This window comes from Haliaeetus albicilla, chromosome 3, assembly GCF_947461875.1.
Source record: "Haliaeetus albicilla chromosome 3, bHalAlb1.1, whole genome shotgun sequence".
Classification (NCBI taxonomy): Eukaryota; Metazoa; Chordata; class Aves; order Accipitriformes; family Accipitridae; genus Haliaeetus; species Haliaeetus albicilla.
The window spans coordinates 56,497,341-56,520,046 of record NC_091485.1 but is presented as its reverse complement, the minus strand read 5'-3'; the positions used below and the strand labels follow the sequence as shown (position 1 = coordinate 56,520,046).

General features: G+C 38.5%; 1 protein-coding gene across 2 annotated transcripts in view; it reads right to left on the bottom strand.

Moving 5' to 3' along the window:
• Positions 1 to 642: 642 nt before the first annotated feature.
• The window catches only part of ZFPM2 (zinc finger protein, FOG family member 2), a 322,662-nt gene continuing 300,598 nt past the window's right edge, over positions 643 to 22,706 (bottom strand). For both annotated transcript variants that reach the window (XM_069779886.1, XM_069779887.1), the window contains 3 exons: positions 11,964 to 12,170; positions 7,341 to 7,565; positions 643 to 4,122 (listed from right to left, as the gene is read on the bottom strand). In XM_069779886.1, coding sequence (XP_069635987.1) covers positions 1,631 to 4,122; positions 7,341 to 7,565; positions 11,964 to 12,170 — 2,924 coding nt within the window. In that variant the 3' untranslated portion in view covers positions 643 to 1,630. The remainder of the gene's footprint in view (positions 4,123 to 7,340; positions 7,566 to 11,963; positions 12,171 to 22,706) is intronic.

Genomic DNA, 22,706 nt, shown 5'->3' with positions numbered 1-22,706 from the left:
ACTAAATTAAATACAACTTTTATGTGACTATTTAGGTCATGGTTTTTCTTTCAAATTTGTAGGATTAAAAATGCATCAAAAGGTCAGTTTTACAATATCAATTTTTTTATGAAAACAGTGTACAGGAGACTGAACAACTGCAAGTGAAGGGTATTAACTATGCATTAGTTCAGATTTTAATATAACATAAATTATTGAATAGTATTTCTATATTGAATTAGTGGAGCAAACTGCTATTTAAATGAATGCTATTGTTTTTCATGTAAGACCACTGAACACATAAAGAATCATACCAGAGGTGTTATGAAGCAGATTGTTCCACTGATTTTGACATATGGAGGTACTGTCAGGGAAGCATGTCCTCCTTAGCTGCAGTAAAGAGAACAACCATCCTGGTTTCAGACTTTCACATTTTAAGTTTTAGTTCACTAGGTTGTCTTAGACTTAGCTGAACTAGTGACCTGTCAGCAAGGACTCCCTCAGAGTGGAGGCATCCTTTCTACTCATTTTCTCTTTGAACACTTTGCTTCCATTGAAGAAGGGGCAATGTTAACCTGTTCTTAAGAGCTTCTTTACAGTTTGCGAGCTCTAAATCCTCCTTGAAAACAAAATAAAATAAATTTAAAGAAATTACCGCCAAACTTCTCCAATGATCTGGAATTTTATTCCATCCATATACATGCATAGTAACAACATTTGTTGAGAAATTATTTCTATCAGAAGTAGAACATTATCTTTGTGATCACCAGTTGCAGTATTGCTACTCTTATATTTAAATATATCTTATATATGAATTAGATTCATAATTGCAGCATTGAGTTTAGGGTTTTGTTTTAGACTGTGCCTTTCAAAAGATAAAACTGATTGATATGACCTCATTACTTACAATACTGCTTCCAGTAATTTTGTTCATTCTTTATAAAGTATTGCATTTAACAGCAAAGGTTTAAAAATTGAGACAGAGATGCATCAGCGAAAGAAAATACAAGTACTATACAAGAAAAAAATTGCCATCTTCATTTAACGTACGTTTCAGATTAAGAAAGTGGACAGAAACATACTGCTACATACAAATGCAAAGCCTAATGACTAAGGTACTGTATCTGCTAAAATATAAAGTGCAAACTGAGCCCAATTGTTCAAAAAATTGAAATTTTAAGGCGAACTTTACAGCATAGTTGAAACTTCTTTGCAAGTTATATTTTAGCATATACATATATCTGCAACAGCATATAAGAAAAAAAATCAGGATACACAAGTGCTTTTGAAGCTATTTCTAAAATGCTTTTCTGTATTGTTTGCGACTATTTTCTTTAAAATCTACTATACAGTGCAAACCATATGTGCTACACAATAACTATACAATAACATTACAAATGACTTTAATATAAAGTTTTTAAATAAAAAATAACATAACTACAGCTATGAATACTGCTGGTAAAATAAATTAATATTTTTGAAAATGGCACCAATAATACACTTTACTAATGGACTGTAATGAAATTACACCTTTAAGTCTTCAACTCAGCAATAGTGAAATCTCCTGATTGTCCAGATGTAATTCAAACAGCTTTCTTTAGACTGTATGGAACAATATGCTAAACACAGGTACCAAAGGTGACCGATTGTTTCATTTGACATGTTCTGCTGCATGTGACGAGCAATAAAACTTCTTATGAGTTATAAAGTTTGAAAGATTGTTGAACTGGATGTCACACAGTCGGCAATACTTTCCACTGGTTGGGGCCTGGGTAGAACCATTCACGCCTTTAGCTATACTAGACAACTGTTCCTCTGCTGTAGGAATTGCTGGAGAGACATTTTCATTGGCAGTTAAGGGATTCTCAGAGATCCAAGAAGGAGACTTGTGCCCATCTTCATGTGGAGGATTCTGGGAAATGTTCTCTTGCTGTGGGTTTGTGGCAGGTCTTTCCTCCTGTTTTAGTCCCCCATTAACTATTACCATGCCTCGGTTTTTCGGCAATAGCGGAAGAGACTCTTTCTTCTGCACAGCACATCCATTTGAAGGCGCCTGGCCTTTAGGAGATTCACTTTCTGTATTTGTGCTTTGATCTAAATCAGTATTATGAATGACGAGAGAACCAGAAATGTAATCACTTGGCTTTATTCCATAATATGGAGACAGCTGATCTGCTCCTTTAGCTTTCTTTATTGCTCCAGGGTAAAGGCATTGTGGAAGAAACAAATGTTTGTTTTCTTCTTTTGTAGCAATAAGCTGGGCTGCTTCACTAAAGACTTTTAGTCCTTGAAGTGTTGCTAAGTGTGTGGAAAATAAGTTTCCATTAGGAGAGGACTGTTTTGAGTTTCCGTTTTTCTCACATTTGATTATGCTTCTTTCGTAACTGACATCTGGGCTGTTTCTTTCACTTTCTGGGTTTTGAAACACCTTATTGTCGAGTTGTCCCAGGTCATTACGCTGATGGGCAGTGACAGGGCAAAAATTCTGCTTGTGAGCCAGGTAGTTCTCTACCTTGTTAAAACTGATCTTGCATACTGTGCACTCATGGTAGTCCAGCAGCCTTTTGGGAGAAGTGGATGTCCTCTCTGACGGGGGTAAGCATTTTTTACTGAGATCTATTGGCACATCCATCTCCAAGCAAGACACAGTGGAGTGGGGAGTATCACACTTTGAAACTGGAACGCACTTGTTAATAGAGAGTGATGTTTCCAGATGCTTCGAGACTATTCCTGGAAAGATATCACATCGTGGATGGTAACATTCTCCAAGGCCCTCTGTTGACTCTTGAGTAGATGTACAAGGATTGCCAAGATTAGCCACTTCTAGAAATCGCTGTTGAACTAGTGGTGGCCTCTGCTCTTGCTCTGGTAGGCACATCTCATACATCTTCCTTCGCTTCCGGGTACGCATTGTTCTCTGCATGGCAGGCACTTTGTTGGAAGCGGACCTCTTCAGTGGGGGATCATGGCGAGTGGCACAGTAATACTGCTTGTGGACCATGTACGTTTCATGTCTGCTGAAAGTAATATTACAAGCTTCACACGTGGTCTTGTTAGGATCACTCTCCCCTTCTACTAAAGGAGCATTGGGATTCTTCACATCAGAAGGTTTTCCGTTTATCTTCTCATCGCCGTTGCTTGCAGATGACAACTTCTTAGATTGTGCTGTAAAGTCTTTTTCATGACTTTTATTGTTTGGCCCGATCAAATCTAAAACATTGGAAGAGTTTATGCAAGACGTCTGCAGAAGCTGATTCTCTGGATCTGATGTGTGAGGAGCTGCATTCAGGATGTTTATTGAGCTTTGACCGTTACTGGGACTCACAGCTTCTGGCATTTTTTCTGGAACACTGGAAAAATCTGGTGACTTTGCCATCTGCTGCCATCGGCTGCTGCAGTAATGCTTTTTGTGTACCAAGTAGTTGTCCAAATTATTGAATGTTATGTTACACTCAAAACATGTAGCCCCTTTGGGCATCAAAGGACTGTAAATTACAGGAGGATAATTGCTACTTCCATGCCTCAGTCTTCGATGGACCAGTTCAGACATTTTGGCTAATATCTCTGAAGCCTGAGGAACCACAGTGATGTCTTGGGGAAAAGCAAACTGGGAAAGAAAAGGTCCCATTGGGAAAGAAGGACCAATATTAGGCTGAACTGGTGATGAAGCAAGTCTTGGACTGGATGGTTCAGATTTTATTTTAGTGTATGAAAAACTCTGCTTATTTGTTGCAGGCTGGGTTTCTGGCCTCTGGTTTGGAAGGAAAAGTGGAGCCTTTTTTTCACATTTATCAAGCTCTGTATCAGAACTTGCATCTTTAGTCTGCATGGTCTTTTGGCTCTGGGGAATATCATTTCTGCTCAACAGGTCCGTTGCTGGCTGTAAACCTTCTTCGTTTCCACTTGGAGAGTGTTCAATGTCACTTTCTCTCTGAATTTTGTTGCCAGAGACATGTAACTCTTGGTGCTGCAGTAGCTCCCTCTGAGTTTGGAAGCCAAAATGGCAGTGATTGCATCTAAAGGCAGCTTGAGTAAGATGCGAGAACAGGTGCTGATGAAAGTTAATCACTGAGTCTGCAGTGTAAGTACAAACTGTGCATTTCAGACTAGCACCGGGCGGGAGAAATTCTTCCATTTTCACTCCTACAGAAAAGACAAGTAAAATACAAAATAAAGTGATCATTTTGCCCTTCATGAAGTATACTGGAAGATCAGTTGCACAGAAGGTACAAACACAGTGACAACAACTAATTTTCTTCTGATGGGATGGTATTAGTCACCCTGAAAATACTTGAATTGGGTCAGAATTTCTTTCCTTGAACTGCTAGAGGATATTCCCAGACTTCTGCTCTGCTTCGGAGAGCCTTAGTATCTGCATGCATTCAGCAGCGATGAAGGGAAAGAAAGAACAAGAGAAAGGATAAAAATAGCCTAGACTTACTCTAAATGAAAAGGTCTTAGAAATTACAGTTTTAACTAAAGGAGACATAATGTTCCCCATACACAATCACTGGAAATTTTGAATGCACAGAAAGCTCATCAAGGACAAGAGGCTCAAGGTTATGATATGGCTTGAGGTACAGCTCTCAGTGCCTGAAAGGCACAGACAGAGCAGAAGTAGCATTTTGAGCATCATTGATGCTCAGCTTTTTGCCTGCATGAGTTGGCTGTAGTCTGGGAACAGGAGGCAGATCTATCCTCGTCAAAAAGGACTGATGAGTTGTGTGCATTGTGAAGAAACGAGGAGGGGTAAGACACGGCTTCACCAACATTTTATCTTCCATATATAATGGCCGTAGGCAACTACTGCTGTAATACAACACCTTTTCCTCATGAAATCACTACAGCTTGCCCTATCAAGAACAGTATATTCAAAGCCATCTTACAATCACTGCTGAAACAAAACGCCCACGTTTCACAGTATTTTGAAACTGAAAATGCTTTAAAAATAGACAAGACCAAATTTTTCTACTGCAACAACACAGATTCTGATTACCTGTTAGACAATAAAAAATGAAAAAATATTGGTAGGGATGATATCCGGAATCTAAAATGGGCATTTGTTCTGTCTACACACACACAGACATACACCATACCTTGGTCAAGTAAACTAGGTTCATGGTAGTTGGACAATATAAAGCTGTAAGAATATTGTGGCTCAACCTGTGGGAAGTAATTCGATTGTACCTGGAGGTCCTCACTTCTTCCCTAGCATCACTGACTCCCACAGTTGTGAGTGACATTTGAATTTGAACTTCTCTTGGCCTCAGAGGCCAGAAGGGAGCCGAGGAGACACACAGCACTTTAATCAGTGCTTGTTCCTTGTCAGGCACTTTTTCACTAGGAGGCCATCTGAAGCTTTAGCTCCTCCACTGCCATGAGACGGTGTTTCATACGATTCCACATCATGGGATACAGTCATAGTGGAGTGTCTCTATGGACTGCATTTCAGTCGGGCCTCCACGCTCCAGTGATGTGGGTCTGTTACAGCCCCCAGCGGGAACGGTAACAGAAGCTGAAGCAAACAGAGCACTAGCTTACAGGGCATTTGGAAGAGGAATGCTTCATTCCTACTGCAGAAGCTGTTACAACTTGTGAGACTCTGTATAGAAAAATAAAGATGGACAGGATCTGAAAGAGAGCAAGAATGATTGAACTGACTGGTTTATGACTAAAAAGAAGGGGAAGGCCTGACTTTTAGCTGCTGATCTGAGAAATACCTAAAGGTTCTTACTGGAAATTCAGGAGGATCTCAGACCTATGTCTTTCAAGGAATACAGATGCTTATCTCTAGATTGCAAGAAGACACGGTCACTCACAGCTCATGGCTCAAAACCCTCTCAACACCTAAGCCAACGGTATGTCACTAAATGCAAAGAGCTGAAGCAACCCTTTTACACAACGGCTAAGATTTCAGAATTTTCCTCTGCTTGGGGAGAAATGAATTTGTTATCTTCCAAGAGTACCTGGTTTTAATTACTAGGCTGTAAGACATGCTGGGCTGCACTCGCCTGCTCTTGTTGAAGCTGTTCCTACTGTTCGCTGGTTCACTGAACAGTGAAATATTTGCTAGGCAAGAGACAGAAAACGGCAATAGCCTGATATTCAAAGTTAAGATCTGGAAGCACAAAAAGATCTGACCTCTGAATGAATGGCTAAGTGTTGTCTGTGTTCTCTACATACAGAAGTTTCTCACTCAGCACTCTTCTAGTCCTGTTCTGGGAGGTACCAAACTCCTCCAAGGCAACATGATGTTTTCTAAATTTGTAATTGCTGCCCAAGTATCAGAGGAACATTTTTCATTTCACCAAGTCCGCAGAGTAGATTCCCACTCCTCCAGGAGTTTTTACACTGCAGCTGAATAAGGCTTTCTTCTCTGAATAAAGCACACAGTAGTGTCCTTTAGACTCCATCCATTTAACAGGAGGATCAGGAACTCCTGCAGGGCCCTTGCCTCTTTCCAGACACAGCTCTGTACACCAGACAGCCAACACAGCCATAATCTGACACTGTGGTCTTTCTTATTTCTAGGTTTTCTCTGCTACTGAAAACTCCAATACAGAATGTTCTGCAAACTCAAACTTTGTGTTTCCAGCCCTAATTCAAAACAAATTCAAACAGCACACTCAAAGGACCTTCAGGGAGGGAGATAAGATTCCTGCTGAGTTCAATTTTTAATCTCAAGAATTTTGTAATCCCACTTTCTGTATATCTAGTGTTATAATTTAAACAACATGGACAAAGAAAATACTATCCCCACTTTATATTTATAAGGAGGGAAAAGAATATTGTTATGCAACAAGAAGTTTATATGAAACAGGTGTCCTGGGAAAAGCACACAGAGTTCTGGAGCCTGGTCCTTAAAGCCTCCTGCCTAAGAAGCCTACTCTAGGACCCCAAGATCTTATTTCAGAAGAACTTGCTCTCTGGTGGTGTGTATTTCTCTGATGAGCATCAAAACAGGGTAGGTAGAGATTGTAGTCTAGCAGACTCACGTTTGTTGGATAGAATCCTGAAGTAATTGATTGAATTTCTCAGAGACCAAGCAGCAGCAGTCTAACTGTGTCTGGATTCCTGAGTGTACCTTCACCAGTAAAGAAATGCTGCATGTATGTGTGTATACACTTATTAAGAGAGAGACAGCATTCAAATGAGCATCAGTAGATAAAAGAAATGACACTGGTTACCTGGGAGAGGTGCTTGGTGTAGAACACAGGTCAGAAACTGTTGACATTTTGGTAGTATCTACACCCAATGCTTGCATGTATTTGGAGAGTCATTGATCCAGTGAATGTCTATAGTGAATAATTCTTCAAATAGCTAAATCTAGAAGATGATACAGGAAAATACATGGTACTTACCACTGTGAGAATTTAGATGCATTTCCAGAGCTCTTGCATTAGAAAAACTTTTGGTGCACTGCGGAAAGGGGCAGACACTGGATATCTGCTGAGAACTATCTTCATTCTCCTCTGACAGCTGAGGCCCCTCTCTTTGCCTCCCACTGCAGTAATACATGAGATGGGCCTGCAGGTTCCGCTCACTTCGATACCAAATGCCACAGGATTTGCAAGGGAATATGTCCTCTACAAGCAAATATAACCAGGTGCAGGTTAGCCACGGTGCACTCAGTGTCAACCAATTAACACAGCTGGATTAATTCCCCTCACTTCCCCATTAAACGCATGCTTATTTAATAAAATACTGAAAAGAGAGCCATGGGTTTATTAAAATGTCACTTGCAGGTGAGAGACCGAACGTGGGAGACAGTTGTTTCTTTCAAGGAGATATTATAAAGTTACTAGAAAAAACAGCTACAAGTTTTTGGCATGTAATTATTTAAAAAATGAAAGTAAATTAATTGTTTGTTCTGAATATGCAGTACTAAGTCAAGAACTAAGCTGTATTTCCAGTAAATCACTACTCAATAGGTGACATCTTTCAATTGTGTTTTTTTTTTCTCTGTGTGCAGAAGTCTTTCCAGCATTGGGCCTTGGAATTTTTGAGTGCTAATTGCAGATCATTCTGAAGAATGTATATTTTCAGAATGCTTATGCAGTTATTACTGTAAAATCCTGTTGCTCTGATATCCAGGAAGCCACGCTGGATTATGTTTCCTTAAGATCCTACAGTGTTGAATGTAATATTATACTAAGCAGCATGTTTATTTCCTGCGTTCCTGTTGTTATTAATACTAGAAGTTAAAATTTCTGATGTACTTTTGTCCTCTTGTTTTTGTTAAATTGTTACTGTTCCACTTTTCACTATGCAAAAGGGATATTTGCTAAGAATAATGCAATTTTTCATTGTCTTCTATCCCAAAGTGTCAGCACCCGCTCTGAGGGGAAGGCAATGCAGAGGTTGCACAGAGTGCTTCCCAGCAGCAGAGGGAGTAGATAATTTGATTGTGTACTGAAGGCTATATACTTTACTCACATGAAGAGTAATAATGAATACTGTGTATTTACACAAAGCAGACATATTTGGTTCTTAATATCCCATCAGAAGGATACCTACACAGTGCATGTTGCAAATCTGTCTTGGACCAAAGACCTGTTTGATCTTTCTGAAAGCTGAACTTGCCATTCTATCAGTAAGAACAAGGAAAAAATCCCAGCCCTTTACGGTACATTTACACCAGTAAATTAAACAGCAACAAGGTCCAGACTAGAGCACTGGAACTTCTTGTTTATAATGCTAAATCATGAGAATGGTCCCTTCCACACTTTTAGCTTAAGTCAATTAACACCTTCCCCATTACTGCATACAGTTCAGGAGTTACCATGGGCCTAGGATCATTCCCTGAAACTGGTTTGGACACTTCTCACCTGTTTTTGAGACTAAGAGAGGATAAAATTATGAGTGCAGCCAGACTGTCCCAGCTGACCTCAGGATCAGAGAATGGGCAATTGCAGTCAACACCAAAACACATCTTGGTCAACATCAAAACTCCCACTGACTTCAGAATGCAAAAAGCTGCTAGTGATTGTAATTAACTTAGTCTTGAAGAATGGTTGGCTGCTCTGAAAATAACTGCATGTGTAGCTGATGATGTAATTCATTATCTTTCATGACAATTTATGTTTAATTACAAATACTGTGTATAGGACTGTTCCAATCCCTTGGGTGAACAAAATTGAAGACTCCAACCCATTGAAATGGATGAGTCTTTTATTTGTTAAATATCTACAAATGCAGCCAAAATTTACATTGCTGAGTTTGCTTCTCTGACTGCATTGCTAATGCTTGTCTATTTTTCTGCTCGTGAATTTGCATAAAATATTTTCAACACTATGAGTTTCTATTTTTCCCTTTGCCACTGAATAATTGTGCATGAATTTAAGACACAAACATTTAATGGAGCAGTTAGTATTCCAGTATACACCACTACAAAAACATTACTGATACAGCTTGCATCATTTGAAATGTCCATCTCATGTGAAAACTGACATTTCAGCATTTGTTTTTGGCTTCAAATGGTTTTTAGAAGTTGAACTGTTGAGGTTTCCACAGAACAGAAAGTCCAAAAGTATTAATAGGAAATTCTGATATGGGCAACATGTCATTTGAATTCATTTGACTGCCTTCCATCACAGAATTTAACTTTCTGATTACTTAACGAATTTGACTTCCAGCCATCTTTATTTCCTATGGGCTAGATGGCCTGGACAGTCCGTAGCTCCAGTTATGCATGGTGAATATGTGACTCCTGTTACATGCCATGCAGAGGAAATTAATTTGAGAAGTTTTACATACTGAGAGGATGGAATTCCAGGGAAAACAATGTATAGAGATAGGATCTGAAACTATTACTCCCCTAAAGCAATGCAAAATAGATAAAGGCTACTTGAAGTTAATATTTTAATTCTTTAAGAGCAAAATATTTCACTTTGTTTCAATGGATAGTTTCCAAATATTTCAATGAATCAATTCAGGAAATGAAACATTCAAGTTCAAGCTGAATGAGGCAAGGGATATATTAAAATTCTGATTTTTCAAGTAGAAAATGTTAGGAAACAGTAAAAAATCCCCTACAACACTTAATTTTTCTAGAAACTTATTTTTTTTCAGAGATCTAGCAAAAGAATGGTTAGGACCTGACTCACTACAAATCTAGAGGTGCATTCAGCATATTACTGGACTCAATCTAGCTCGAGACTTTACTGAAGAAACTGAATTTCACCAACTCAACAATGAAATGTTGAAACAGCCCTGCCTGGTGAGAGGCAGAGTCAGAACCGAGGTGGAAAGTTCTGGACAGCAAGACTTGCTACTTTAGCAACCTCCTGGAGTTAGGGGTACAAAGGTTACTCCAAGTTGCTGCTAAGCCTGTATAGCAAGAGCTGATACACTGTAAAGTTAGATTCTTAGCAGCAGAAGTGGCAATGACCTGTGCGGCTTTCCAGGGCTCTGCAAAAGGCAGTGCTTGCAGCAAAGGTGTTTCCAGAAATCTGACGCTGTAGAAATCTGACTACTTTGCCAAAGCCCAGAGTTGGCCTCATGTAGATTTGCACAAAAATACATCCTCAGCTGAAACAAGCTGTGAATGAGTCGTTGCCCTTTAGGCTAGGTAATTCCCTCCCTGGTGGCTCCCTTGCAGCTGCTGGCTATAAACACTGGTCTACCCTAACTGTGGTAACTTGGTGGTCCATTTTAGGGGCTTCTGACACCTTCTTTTGGAAAGGTCCTGTACAGTGCTAATTGCTGGTTCTGTGAAAAGGTATGTCAGCTCACAGTAGCCCCACTGCTGGGGGTAAAAATGAATGTGCTTTGATAAAGGGCTTGAGGTTGCTGCCAACTTACTCTCTGGAAGGGAGGACTTGGATGACTTGGACATTTTAAGGTTTATCTTTTAAAACAGGCTGACAATAAATGTGTAGCTATCAAGATTGTTTACACAGAAAATAAGCAATTACTAAAAAAAAAAAAAAAAAAAAAGGAAAACACAGAATGAAATGTGTTACCACAGATATTTTAACTAGTCCTGTCTGAGGAGCTTGAAGATGGTATGACTGTTCAAGACATAGCGTTATTTGGTGTGAGCCTGAGTGGCAGATCATGTGTTTGAATGTGTATTCACACCTGAAATACTGTGTTCAGTAGTTCACTATATCTAATTACAATACTTAGAAACCACGGGAGGCACAGGGAAGTGCTCCAACATGGGATCTAAATGCACAGGCTTACGAATTGCTGAGAACCAAGGATGTGCAATAGGTCTAAGTGATGACTGGTGAGGACCATAGTAACAGCTAACGTATTAGAAAAGTACTTAGGAGGATGAGGGACTAGGGCTGTAAAAAGCAGTAATAAGAAAAAGTTAAAGAAATGAAATTAATTCCAGCTGAATTGTCCCACTTCAGGAACTGACTTATGTACTCATGCCCCTCCTCTCTAAAGACAGCACTTAATTACATGCTGTATTTTGTCCATGATAGGGTCTATTGATGGCCAGAGGACCTAAAAACATTCTTGGATAGCCACGCTGAGTGGAGATACTACAGTAAATCAGGGCTTCTATAAGGCATGATCTCCACTGCATTTTGAAACAGCCACTGAAGAGATGTGTTCTTTCTTTCCATTGAGTATCATGAATTATTACCAGAAGCTGCAGCTGTAAGCAACAAGCTTACTTGAGCAGGAGAGGCTGGACTTTGTGAGCTAACAGGCCTGTCTTATCTACTTTTTTAAGTTTCTGATCCTATTGCCTCTGGGAGCAGATCACAGAACCTCCACATGAGGGCAGCTCAGATACTCTGGGTGAGGCTCTTGCAGACCCCAGCCGCCAAACAGCTCTTCTTCCTCCTTTTATGTCTGTGAGTTCATCTGAAATGATGGCAGAACAAAAGCAGGCTTCGAGCTGTGGGTATTAAGTCATGTGGTTTCTGTGGTCTTGAATTCACTAGCACTGTATTAGGTCTTCACATATGCCTTAAAGTACTGCTGTTTTAAAAAAACGCCAGAGAATAGTATTCATGACTTACTATTCACAATAGCCGTAGGCAAAATAGATGCCATGGCAGCTTGTTGCGGGAGCAATTGTATTGAGTCCAGCAGGCGTGCAGGATACATCCCTTCTGTGAGAGTCATCTGACTAGCAGCTTGCAGCCTTGAGTCAAAATCTACAACAAAGGCAATCAGCTCTTCACCCTCTGAGATGGCCTTGGTCGTGGTACACCAAAGCTGCCCTCCTACAGGAAACATAAAAGCAGAAAGATTTAATTGACGATATCAGATTCCAGAACTTAAAACATCAGTGCCATATCTTCACACTCTTTTTTTAAATTTCAATAGCTTGTTGAAGGTAAAGAGGCAAATAATTTTTACTGTCTCCCTTCTATCAATATAGGAATTTTCAATGTATAAGGACAACAATTTGGGGATACTTTTCCTAACTAGTTGGAGCATGAATATTCATTTTAGTTTTTCATTTTGTCTCCTAGAAGGCCAGCATTATGAAAATCAAGATACAGGTGGAAATATTTTATATGGCACTTTTCTCATCATTACTTTTCACCAAACTTCCTGTATATTTTTTCATAACTCCAAGTTTGTTTTATTTTGAATACCAAATCACAGCACAATAAAACCAAACAGCTGCAAGAAAGAAATCAGTTTTGCTCTTAAGGGCGTTCTTCCCCTCCCTTCTGTTTGCCACCCTCTTTCTCTAAAAAACCTTCCCTTATGTAATATTCTTCATAACATGACTGCTTTATCTCTGCTTACACTGACTGAACTTCCTGAAAAGAAGATATGCCAAAGATCTGTTTCATAAAGGCTTATTCAAATAAAGGTTTGTTTAAAAGGGGGGGGAGGTGGAAGAACTTTCATCAAACAGTAAGATACACTATAGCTCTGTGCTGCAAATGTCACGTGTAGTGCATTAAAAAGAAAATTAACTATGCGAGTACATCTACTAATGTATTTGAATGCGATAGTGAATGCTCATTTATTTAACATGTTTAGACAGGCAAAGCACTTATATTGTGTTATCTACACTCTCAGGCCTAGATACATATCCAATACAGTTATGCCTGAAATAATGTTGCATACTTTGTATGTTATAAAGCTTTTTTTTCCTCAGGTTTTGTATATATAGAAAAAGCTATATGTTGTATTCATTAGGCAAGCAAAAACTGTACTCGTTTTGATAAGTAATATTGCTGTGTTTATCTTTCGGCATAACTGCCTTTTCAACTGCACTTCATTTTTTTCCCCTCAAAGAGATTATAGTTTTAAAACAACTTGTTGCAAAAATCTGGTAGAGGAGATAACAACAGTGTATGATATGCCACAGCTAAATGGAAGAATTAGGACATTGTTTTAGAGAAATCTTGGACAATTAATTAAACCAGTCTATTAGCTTTCAAAGATGAGCAAACAAAACAGCATCAGTGACAATGTGTTTCAGTGGAAAAATAAAGCTAAGCTTCCAGACCTCAAAGTGGTGTAAAAGTTTCAAAGCAGAAAAGTGTCTTTGTATTCACCCTTTGGTAATACAGCAGTTGAAGGTAGCTCCAAAGTTTACAAACAATTTACTGTGATGGGACCAAAGCATACTAAGGTTTACTACCCTCCAAAATTACAGCATTAAATGGTGCAAATCTGAGTAATTTCCTCTAGAGAATAAGAAGATGAAATGTGAAGATAGTGCCATAAATGTCTACAAATGCAGAATCCTAATGCCCAAGCAGGAATTCAAACATTTGAAGAGCACAGACTGACTTATTGCCTGATATAAATCAGGAGTAAATATACAGAAGCCTTTAAACTGGTATAAAACCTGTTCAAGAGAGAACCTGGCTAAATTCCTAAAGTGTACTTAATTAGTCTCGTAGATAAAAATATGTGATACACACGCTGCAATTTGAGAATCTGAAACTGGGTACTCTCACTGCCAACACCACTCAGTTCATTTTCTGGGAGGAACAGGGCTTCTGTTATTAACATGCACTTCTATTTTATTTATGTGCAGAAAGTGTAATAATCAACCAAGATGTTTTAGTACATTTTAATATAGAATAAGAGCTCTCCCTAGACTGTATTATTCACTGGATTTCTTAAAATAAAAATGAGTCACTGCAGAAGAACCATCCGAGACTTTCTCTATCCCTGCAAACATCTTGACATGATGTACCCTTGGGGGAAAAAAAAGTGTGGTCGATTACTGGGTCTCCAGCTGCAATCAGTCTGAATCAGCTAAAAGGCTGACTCAGTCTCCTGGTGTTAGAGCTCCTCAGGGTGTTGACTCATGTCCAGCAGCAGATTACACTGGGACAGCTGAAGCGAGCAGTGACCTCGGCTGCCTGCTCCTGCTCCACCCAGCTCCTGGAGGCTGTCACACCTACGGCAGGCACAGCCGAGTGGGATGTGTGACAGCTTCGGAAGCACAACAATCTCTAGCTTGGCTTATTAAAGGAAATCAGAACTACAGAATTTTAATCCACTCCTGCACTGGAATACAAACCTTCAGCCCAGCAGGGTTCAGATCCAAGAATTACCTTGTTATTTTGTTTTCTTTCATCCCACTCTATAGAAAATCAGGCATTTAAGTGATCATGACATATGCGTCCATGTTTTCATCAGTACACGATACTGTGTTAAGTTACATCCCCAGACGAACTCCCAAATGATGCATTCTTCCAGCTACTGGAAATGCAGTATACCACCTCAGCAGCAATGGTCACCCACAGGGTCAGGACAAGTACAGTCCCCTCTTGTCCCCTTCTATGCTTGCTTGCACAGGGTAAGGCAATAGCTGCTGTTTTGAAAGATGCAAACGACTTTATTCTCCTTAATGCAGTGAATGCAAATATCCTGGCCTTCACGCACAGCAGGAAAACAGTAGAAGAGAGGTCTTCTTGAACCTTCTACTGCATGGTCAGGGAAATGGCACACAGAGTACCTGGCAGAGGCTTCCGCATTTAATAGGAAGTTCCAGTCATGACTATTATATGAATTATTATGCTGTCTAGCCTTGCCAGGGATCAGGGCTTCCTTACAGGTGGTGGTTACAAAACAGGAAAAAAGTTATTGCTTCCCACAAACATTTCTACAAGCTAAGATACAACTGACATATACACAGTAATTTCTCAGGAGCACATCTTTTTATAAAGCAAAGGGCAGTGTTAACAACAGATTTTCAAAAGGATAATAAGGAAGTGCTTGCCAAGTACCGGTGGCAATGGAAAAAGAGATAGGAAGATGTTTCCTTCAAATATTTGCAAACATGTGAAGATTTCATAAGGAAACATAAAGGCCTGTTATTTATGTGAGATGAAGTTCTGAATAAGCTGGCTAGAAATTTTTTAACCAACTGCTCCTTTTGTCAGAAAAAGCTTATGGGGGGACAAATGGTTCGAACAAAGCTTTACCAGGCCAAGTTTCTCAGTCCTAAGACAGATGCAGTCATCAGAAGAGAAAAGATGAATGTCCAGATAAGCTCTAATAGGGATGAGTGACTAACAGTGCACCAGAAATGAAGTTGTGGTTATATTATTTGGTTAGAATGCAAGACAATGGTACACTGGTGATTCTGGCCTTCTTGTCACCCATAATGAGTACACCGGTCATCCGTTTATACTGAAAAGGGTCTTACTGGTTTTACATGTTAGGGTAAGAAAAGTCGTATTCTTGTTCCAGTGCAGAAGCGAAGTTTTGAAATACCAGAAGTTTTTGTGACATTGGAAAGCTGTTTTCTCTACAAGTATAGTTCTGACTCTGTGAAATTGAAAATAAGCCTCTTGAGCTTACAATATATTGTTTTATATCTATGGTTAAACCAAAGAAATTTATGTGATGTATAATGCAAACATATCAAGCGGAAAAAGAGAATAAAAATGTCTGTAAACACTATGTATTTATTTGAACTCTTTTCTAGTTCACATTGCAAGGAATTAGAAATGCTCACTTAATCATTGAAAGTTGGGAAAGTTAAAAAATATCATGTTGTGCAAACTAGAGCAAAAAATTACATTCCAACTGCATTGGCATGAGTTCTTTATCAAATGACATCAGGCACTGAAGCAGCTATCTGATACCCTCAGAGTTTCCACCAAATAGAAAGGTTATTTCAGGATTCTCTTCTTTGTCTGCATCTTTCACTGCAAATATTTCTGCTGCTTGAAGAAAACCCAACACCCTTAAATAAAAAAAAAAAACAAACCCAAACCAAAACAAACCAACTTTCTATGCAAAGGAAAAAGTAAGGTCCTGATGTCCCTGAAAAACTGTGGACTTACTGTTCTTTGTAATGTTTATGATCAAGATTCTTGTGCAAACAGATCTGGTTCCTAACAGGAAGCTTATAAATCATACTCATAATTGCTGTCAAAACTGCAGTGGAGTGTACTGCAAGTTTCGATAATAAAGAATAGAGTCACAGTTCAAACTTGATTACATTTTGGAAATTCATGCTGCTCTTACAAGAATCAGTGGTCTTAAATATCTTCTTCTCCTGCCAAATTTTTCACTTGCACTTTTTATTATTTATGAAATCAGTGTCTGCACAATGTCATGCAGACCTCTGCTGATAAACTCTAATTAAGATTAAGACAAGCCTTTTGGAAAGGATCCCATCATTAGCAAACATGATAAACACAAAAATACTCCCTACTTGTCAACCAGGAGCAATTCAGTAACCTAACAGTATTATCTGTTGCTAGGCTACAGAGCTGACAAAGCTTCAATTATATTGTATGGCCATACCTATAGAATACTGTATAAGCAAAATGTATCTAATATAAAAGCATTTAACTTCATCCATGCTATCTGTAATTCATGGCTTCTTTCAATGGCAAAAATCAGGTTAATAATTACATAGCATGCTGGAAAAAATCTTAGCGATGTGTCATGTTTGCACAATTTTTTCTAATTTATCTCTATGATTGATAGACATTTGCTTTGTAAAAATAATAAAATGCAAGCAATGGGATGCTGTAAACCACAAACGCAACTACATCTGGGCTCATCAAGATATGGAACCACACTTAGTATAAAAAATATATAGTAAATTGAACCAATTAAATCATATTTAGATGTGGTAATACTCTATCTTCTGTATTCAGAAGAAGGAGTACTGTGGTGATAGATATGCATGCTAATACAAAACTTTATTTTATGTAGGACAGACATCTAAAATACAAGAGAAACCTGCTTTTTTTTTAAAACAGCCCTTCATTCTTTCCTTCTACATTTGGAGTTTTTTTAAACAAAGCAACCTCTATTATCCTATTTAGAATCAGCAATTTGCTCTGAAGATTTAACTAAAGCCATGGCCCTTCACCCTTTCTGATTCTCAAAACCCTACAACACTTCCAGGGAAGACACAGACACCAGCACAGTGAGCCTTCTGATGGTGGGCTTCTTTTTTTTCCCACTTATTTTTTTGCAGACCTTAAGGAGTGATCATTTCGGGTCTGTGGGTCACAGTCTGAAAAAAAATATATTTAAGGACAGACTCCCCTATTAACTCCACTGGGAGAAAAGAGCTTCAAAATGGATGGAACCATAAAGCCTCTTGATTCATACCACTGCTTTTAAGAAAAGTGACTTAAGAAAGCAAATAGCTAAAAAGGTTTCCAATGAGTACAGCTGTTTCATGGAAGGAAGTGCAGCTATGTTTTCACAGATGAAGAAGCATAATGACAATACAAACATATATTCAAAGGCAATCCCAGTTTTCCTGTCTTTAGCATTAGTCAGTTTTCCTTGCTGAACCATTTGAGTCTAGTTTTTTGACCCAGAAATGGCATACATCTTTCACAGAAATTTAGGAAATCAATGGCAATTTCTATTAAAACTAATTTTCAGTGCCGGTTAATTCAGAAGTACTACTTTCGTGTAGTAAAATCTGTGCTTACTGGATTTGATTGTGTTGCTGCAACAACATAATAGCCCATTTCCTGTACACACATCTTTCTGCAAGAAGGGTCAAAAGACTATCAGAATTTATTTAAACAACAGACTGTTACTCTTAGTGACTTCCAGGCACCGTCAACTGAATTAAACCTTCCTCTCCCAATGAAATATTCCAATCTGTAAGAAATGATGCTTTTTAGTAATGGTAATGGGTGTTGGAGTTAATTTATTATCTTCCCTCCTTTGTTGCACAGGTTAAGCATTTAAGGAGAATTTGCACATCACAATAGGATGGGATCTTCATATTTGGGTTCCTCCTGCTTCTCACCCATGGGGTTGTGACGACTCAGCATAATGAATGTCATTTCAGTGCGGCACAAGTTACTGGGCAGATCTCTAATTTTTGACATGAACAAAGTACATAAATCTATACGTAGACACATTGTTTAATAAAAAAATTATAATTAATTCAAATCCAATACTGTTGAAATTTTTTGACAGTAGAGTGGTACAAGGAACAGAACTTATAAATTATGTGTGCCCCTTCTTTGAAAAATGCTTTGGAGGTTTCTTTGTGCATTGGCAAATACAGTAGGAATATGAGGTATTGTGTGGATCCTCCTGCACAGCACCTGATAAAAGAATAAAGAGCTGTGACATATTCTTAAAACAATAGAGGAATTAAAGAGAAACAATGGGCCAGCTGCTTCATTAATACAATCAAAAGAGAGCCCAGCACAGAGGAGTCCAGATAATTAAGCACTACTCTTTTAGACCTTTTTTCTATAATAAAATTGCTAAAAATTTATTAACTACTTCATAGTTGCTAGATAGATCTATGTACTTGTTTATTTAGGTTGATTAATGCCTTTTCAGTATTCTACAACATGCCAACTCATGGTTCGTACAAGTTTTTGAATAAAATAATGTAAGAAAAAGTGATATGGATCTGTGGTATATACAGCAATAAATCAAAAGCATTTTGTGAAGTCTTTCGAGTTGCTAAATAATTCTTTGCATTTTTCACGTGCATACACAAAATACATACTTTGCACAGCATTTTTGCTATTCATGTATTTTAATGCCAGGGTTCCAACCATCTCTCTGTGAAGTGTCTCAAAAATCACCGCTGCAAATTCAGACTTCTCAAGCTCTCACAAAAATAGTTTTAGTGCTACATTAAGATTAATGAGATGATTTCCTAGCATCTTCTATCATTTTTCCTTGTTTACTGATCAAAGGAGATTGCCAGAAGATACTTGACCTTTAATTTTAACTAAACCACTGCATATTATAAGCTTGCAGTGTACTGACTGCAAAAAATGCAAAGTGTATTATACTCTATAAAATTAGACCAATACAGTGGACAAACCAGTTCTGTTGCCACTTTTACTATCACCTTTCTGTTCAGCATAAAATATGGAGCCTGCTTCATTTTTAACTCACTGAACAAACTGCAAAATAAAGGAACTGCAATGATATTTTTCAGAACAAAACAACAGAATACTCAGCTTAAAGGCACTAGCCAAATTGAAAGCGGCAGCTTTAAAATCCCTGCATTTTGAGATGTAAAATGTCTGACCAGAAACAGGGAAGAAAAATATTCCTACAGAATATAGCTCTTACTCCTGCACCTGAGTCAACCTGAGCTTTGGGACTGACTTCAGCTTAGTCATATCCTGACAGCTGACTGTTTTATCTGAATAGATGATTTTACAGTTAAAACTGTCAGACATTATATAGCTGATCAAGAGAAAAAGAAAAATATTAAAGGAACTTGCCAGTCCCAGGGGAGTGAACTCCCAAACCTGGCATCTCTGTGTCAGTGTAAGGGGTAGGTCTTTCACTTGCTGCAGTACAACTACAGCAAACACCACAATCTGTATTGCAGCAGCTTTTGAATTAATACTGCAAAAAGCTTGATCAGCTGAACCCCAGAAGTACACTGTTTCTGAAGAGCAAGGCATATAACAAACACTTAGATTTGACCTCTTATTTTTTCCACTGTTGTCTGCCTTCTTTTTGTTAGTTTTAAGATTTCTATGCGTTTCCTCCAATTAAATGTCCGCATGTAACACTCAACAGAGTTCTATTAGGTAAAGAGGCAAAATAGATTAGTGCTCCGAAAATATTCACAGGAAAATAATGTGGTAATTTTATTTGCCATTTTCCCCCCTGATAGAGCTGTCACAGCTTATTTACCACAGGGGGAGACAGTTAAACCCATATCCTTAGAAGTTCTATGCATTTAAGAGGCTTATATATCTCTTCTGGGACCCTCGTTCAAATCCTAGGCTAATCAGAGTGAATACATATCTTTCTATTAGATGGCTCTAAAAAGTCTTAGGTGATATCAGTTCCTGGTGGACGACAGTCCACAGCGTAAAACTATTAAATGTTTGGCACAAATGGCAATACTTACGGAATGAAGCTGAAAACTGTAATATCCTCCCACATCACAAGAAGTTAAGTCTGCTGCTCAGAGGTGGAAATTAAAGCCTGCCACAAATGCTAAACCTGTTATATTTCCTTAATTCAGCATAAACTCAAACAAGGAAGTCGAAGGAGTTCTTTCACAAGTTTAGCAATTTCTTTTTTTTTTCCTTTTCTTTCCAAATTCCTCTGATTTGAATTGAGTGCTACACCTGTTTTACATTTGAATTGGGTCTCACTTGAGTGTTATTTCAGAATTTACTAATCCTTCAGAAAAGAAATGATAAACAGCTTGAAAAAAACCCGATAAACCGTTGCTGACATTGCCCATGATGCACTCCCATCACTGCTGCAAAGGAGCTAGGACTTGCTGTGGCAGCAAACTCATCTCCCCTTTTACTTTTTACAGGATCAGTGAATGGGCACTCTCCAAAGAGCTTCCCAGGAGACATTCCCAGGTGACCCCCCACTGCCTTCCCCAGCTTTTGTGGATGCACCAGGTTTCAGAGAGAGAGAAAATGGACTGCTGAAACCAACTACTCTGAAGCAGGGCTTTGGATACACACATTCCCACAATCCCCGCTTCCCTAACAGCACAGCTGTAAGGTGACCTTTTCGTAGCCTTACAAACACAATGATGCCTGTGGATTGTCTTTTCAGAGTAATTTTGTGAGACTGGAGTGTATGAAAAAAGGAGGTGATTAAATGAGACAATAGATATGCTTTAATGGCACCTCTTTCTTACAGAGAAAGCAGAGTACACTACGTCTTATCAATGGATTTTCTGCTGTCTTGCACCTGCTGCTGTAGGGCTCATTTCTTGCCCCTAGGCAAATGTAGAGTGAATGGTAAATGTACCTGAGCAGGAGGAAGGATTATACAGAGGGAGCTGGATTGATAGGTTGTATTTATAAAGGAAATAAACACATTAAATAGAAGGACAGATGGGGAAGTTATAGAATGGCAAAACCAAAGTAAGAAATAAATATCGGCTGAGACCTGGTTGCTTATTCAATACAGGGGCCGTGCTCCAGAAGAAGCTCAAGGCTGCGTCTGAAACAAAAGCCACCTTTCATAATGAACACAAGCTGGAGCATTTAGTTGTGCGCACTGTAACCCTGAGAAAACAGTTGCTATTGCTGCCAATTATCTTGGACCTTTCCTCACGTTAACATTCAGCTCACAGGTTGAAGTTCAGGAACTAGTTTACCTCAGCTATGACAACCATGGAAGCAAAGTAGCACTTCTTGATTAAAAAAAAAAAAATCTTGCTCCCACTTAATCCATTAGAACATTCTACATTGGCTGCAATGGAAAGAAGACTGTGACAAATCAGTGGCTCTCCTAGTAAACAAACAACTAAGCAAAAGCCATTAAAAGTAGATTTGCATGTTTAATATGTTCTAAAATGTAAATGTCATAGAAGCTACAATAAGCATCTAACCCAGTCTTTTCTACTTAAAAAGTACCTCATTTAAAAAAAGACAACCACCAAACACGCACACACGCAAAATCCACACCAAAACCCCAGATTTCCTCCAGATGTGTTAAAAATCAGGTATTACAGTTCTGCCTTTTGAAGTAGAAGCTAGAAGTAAAAAGGACTGAAAACTCGCAACGATCAAAAGCATTTCCACCTTCCAAGCTATACACGATGTCCAGCCAGTCTACCATTTAGTTGATCTAATAAGAGACTGTTAACAGCAGAAAGCAAATCCTGTAATGGGAACAGCAAGACTGAGCTACTTCTGGTCACAATTGAAATAAAAAAAAGATTATGAATGAGCAAATAGTCAAGACTCTTGCTGTACACACTAACATGGATTAGCAATTAAAGAGGATTCTGTACTTGATGATTTCTTCCAAAACAGACTTAATAAGAAATACCAGTTTACTGAGCATCATACAGGTGCATAAGAGCTGCCATTCTGCCTGCCCGGTCAGCATGATTTCTAAATGGCCAGGAAAGAAGTGACTGTATACCCAAAGGCAAGCTGTCAAAATTCAGGCTGCAGCTGATAAACTGATTACAAAGCTGCTTAAGACTTTGCTTGTAAACAAAAGCATTTATCAACTAATAATTTGCAATAAACTGATGTAACTCCCAGCTGAGCCCCAAACTGTAATTGTCTTTACCATCTGCCTATTAAAATACCATTCTTCATCACCAAGCAGGAGCAGAAGGGAGAGAATCTCAAACAACTACATAACTTGCATACTTATAAATAATCTGTGAGCATTTCACACGTTCATTATGATTGCCAGGTTTTGTATACTTCATTTTCTCTTTTTGAGAGGTAAAGAGGTGCTGTAAAGTGGCAGAAAAGAAATTAATAAATACCGCCTGGTGCAAGAAAAAATTATGTAAGTTCATCATACTCTGCAGTTTCTTAATTTTTTTTTCTTTTTGCTACTCCATAGGAATATCATGATGG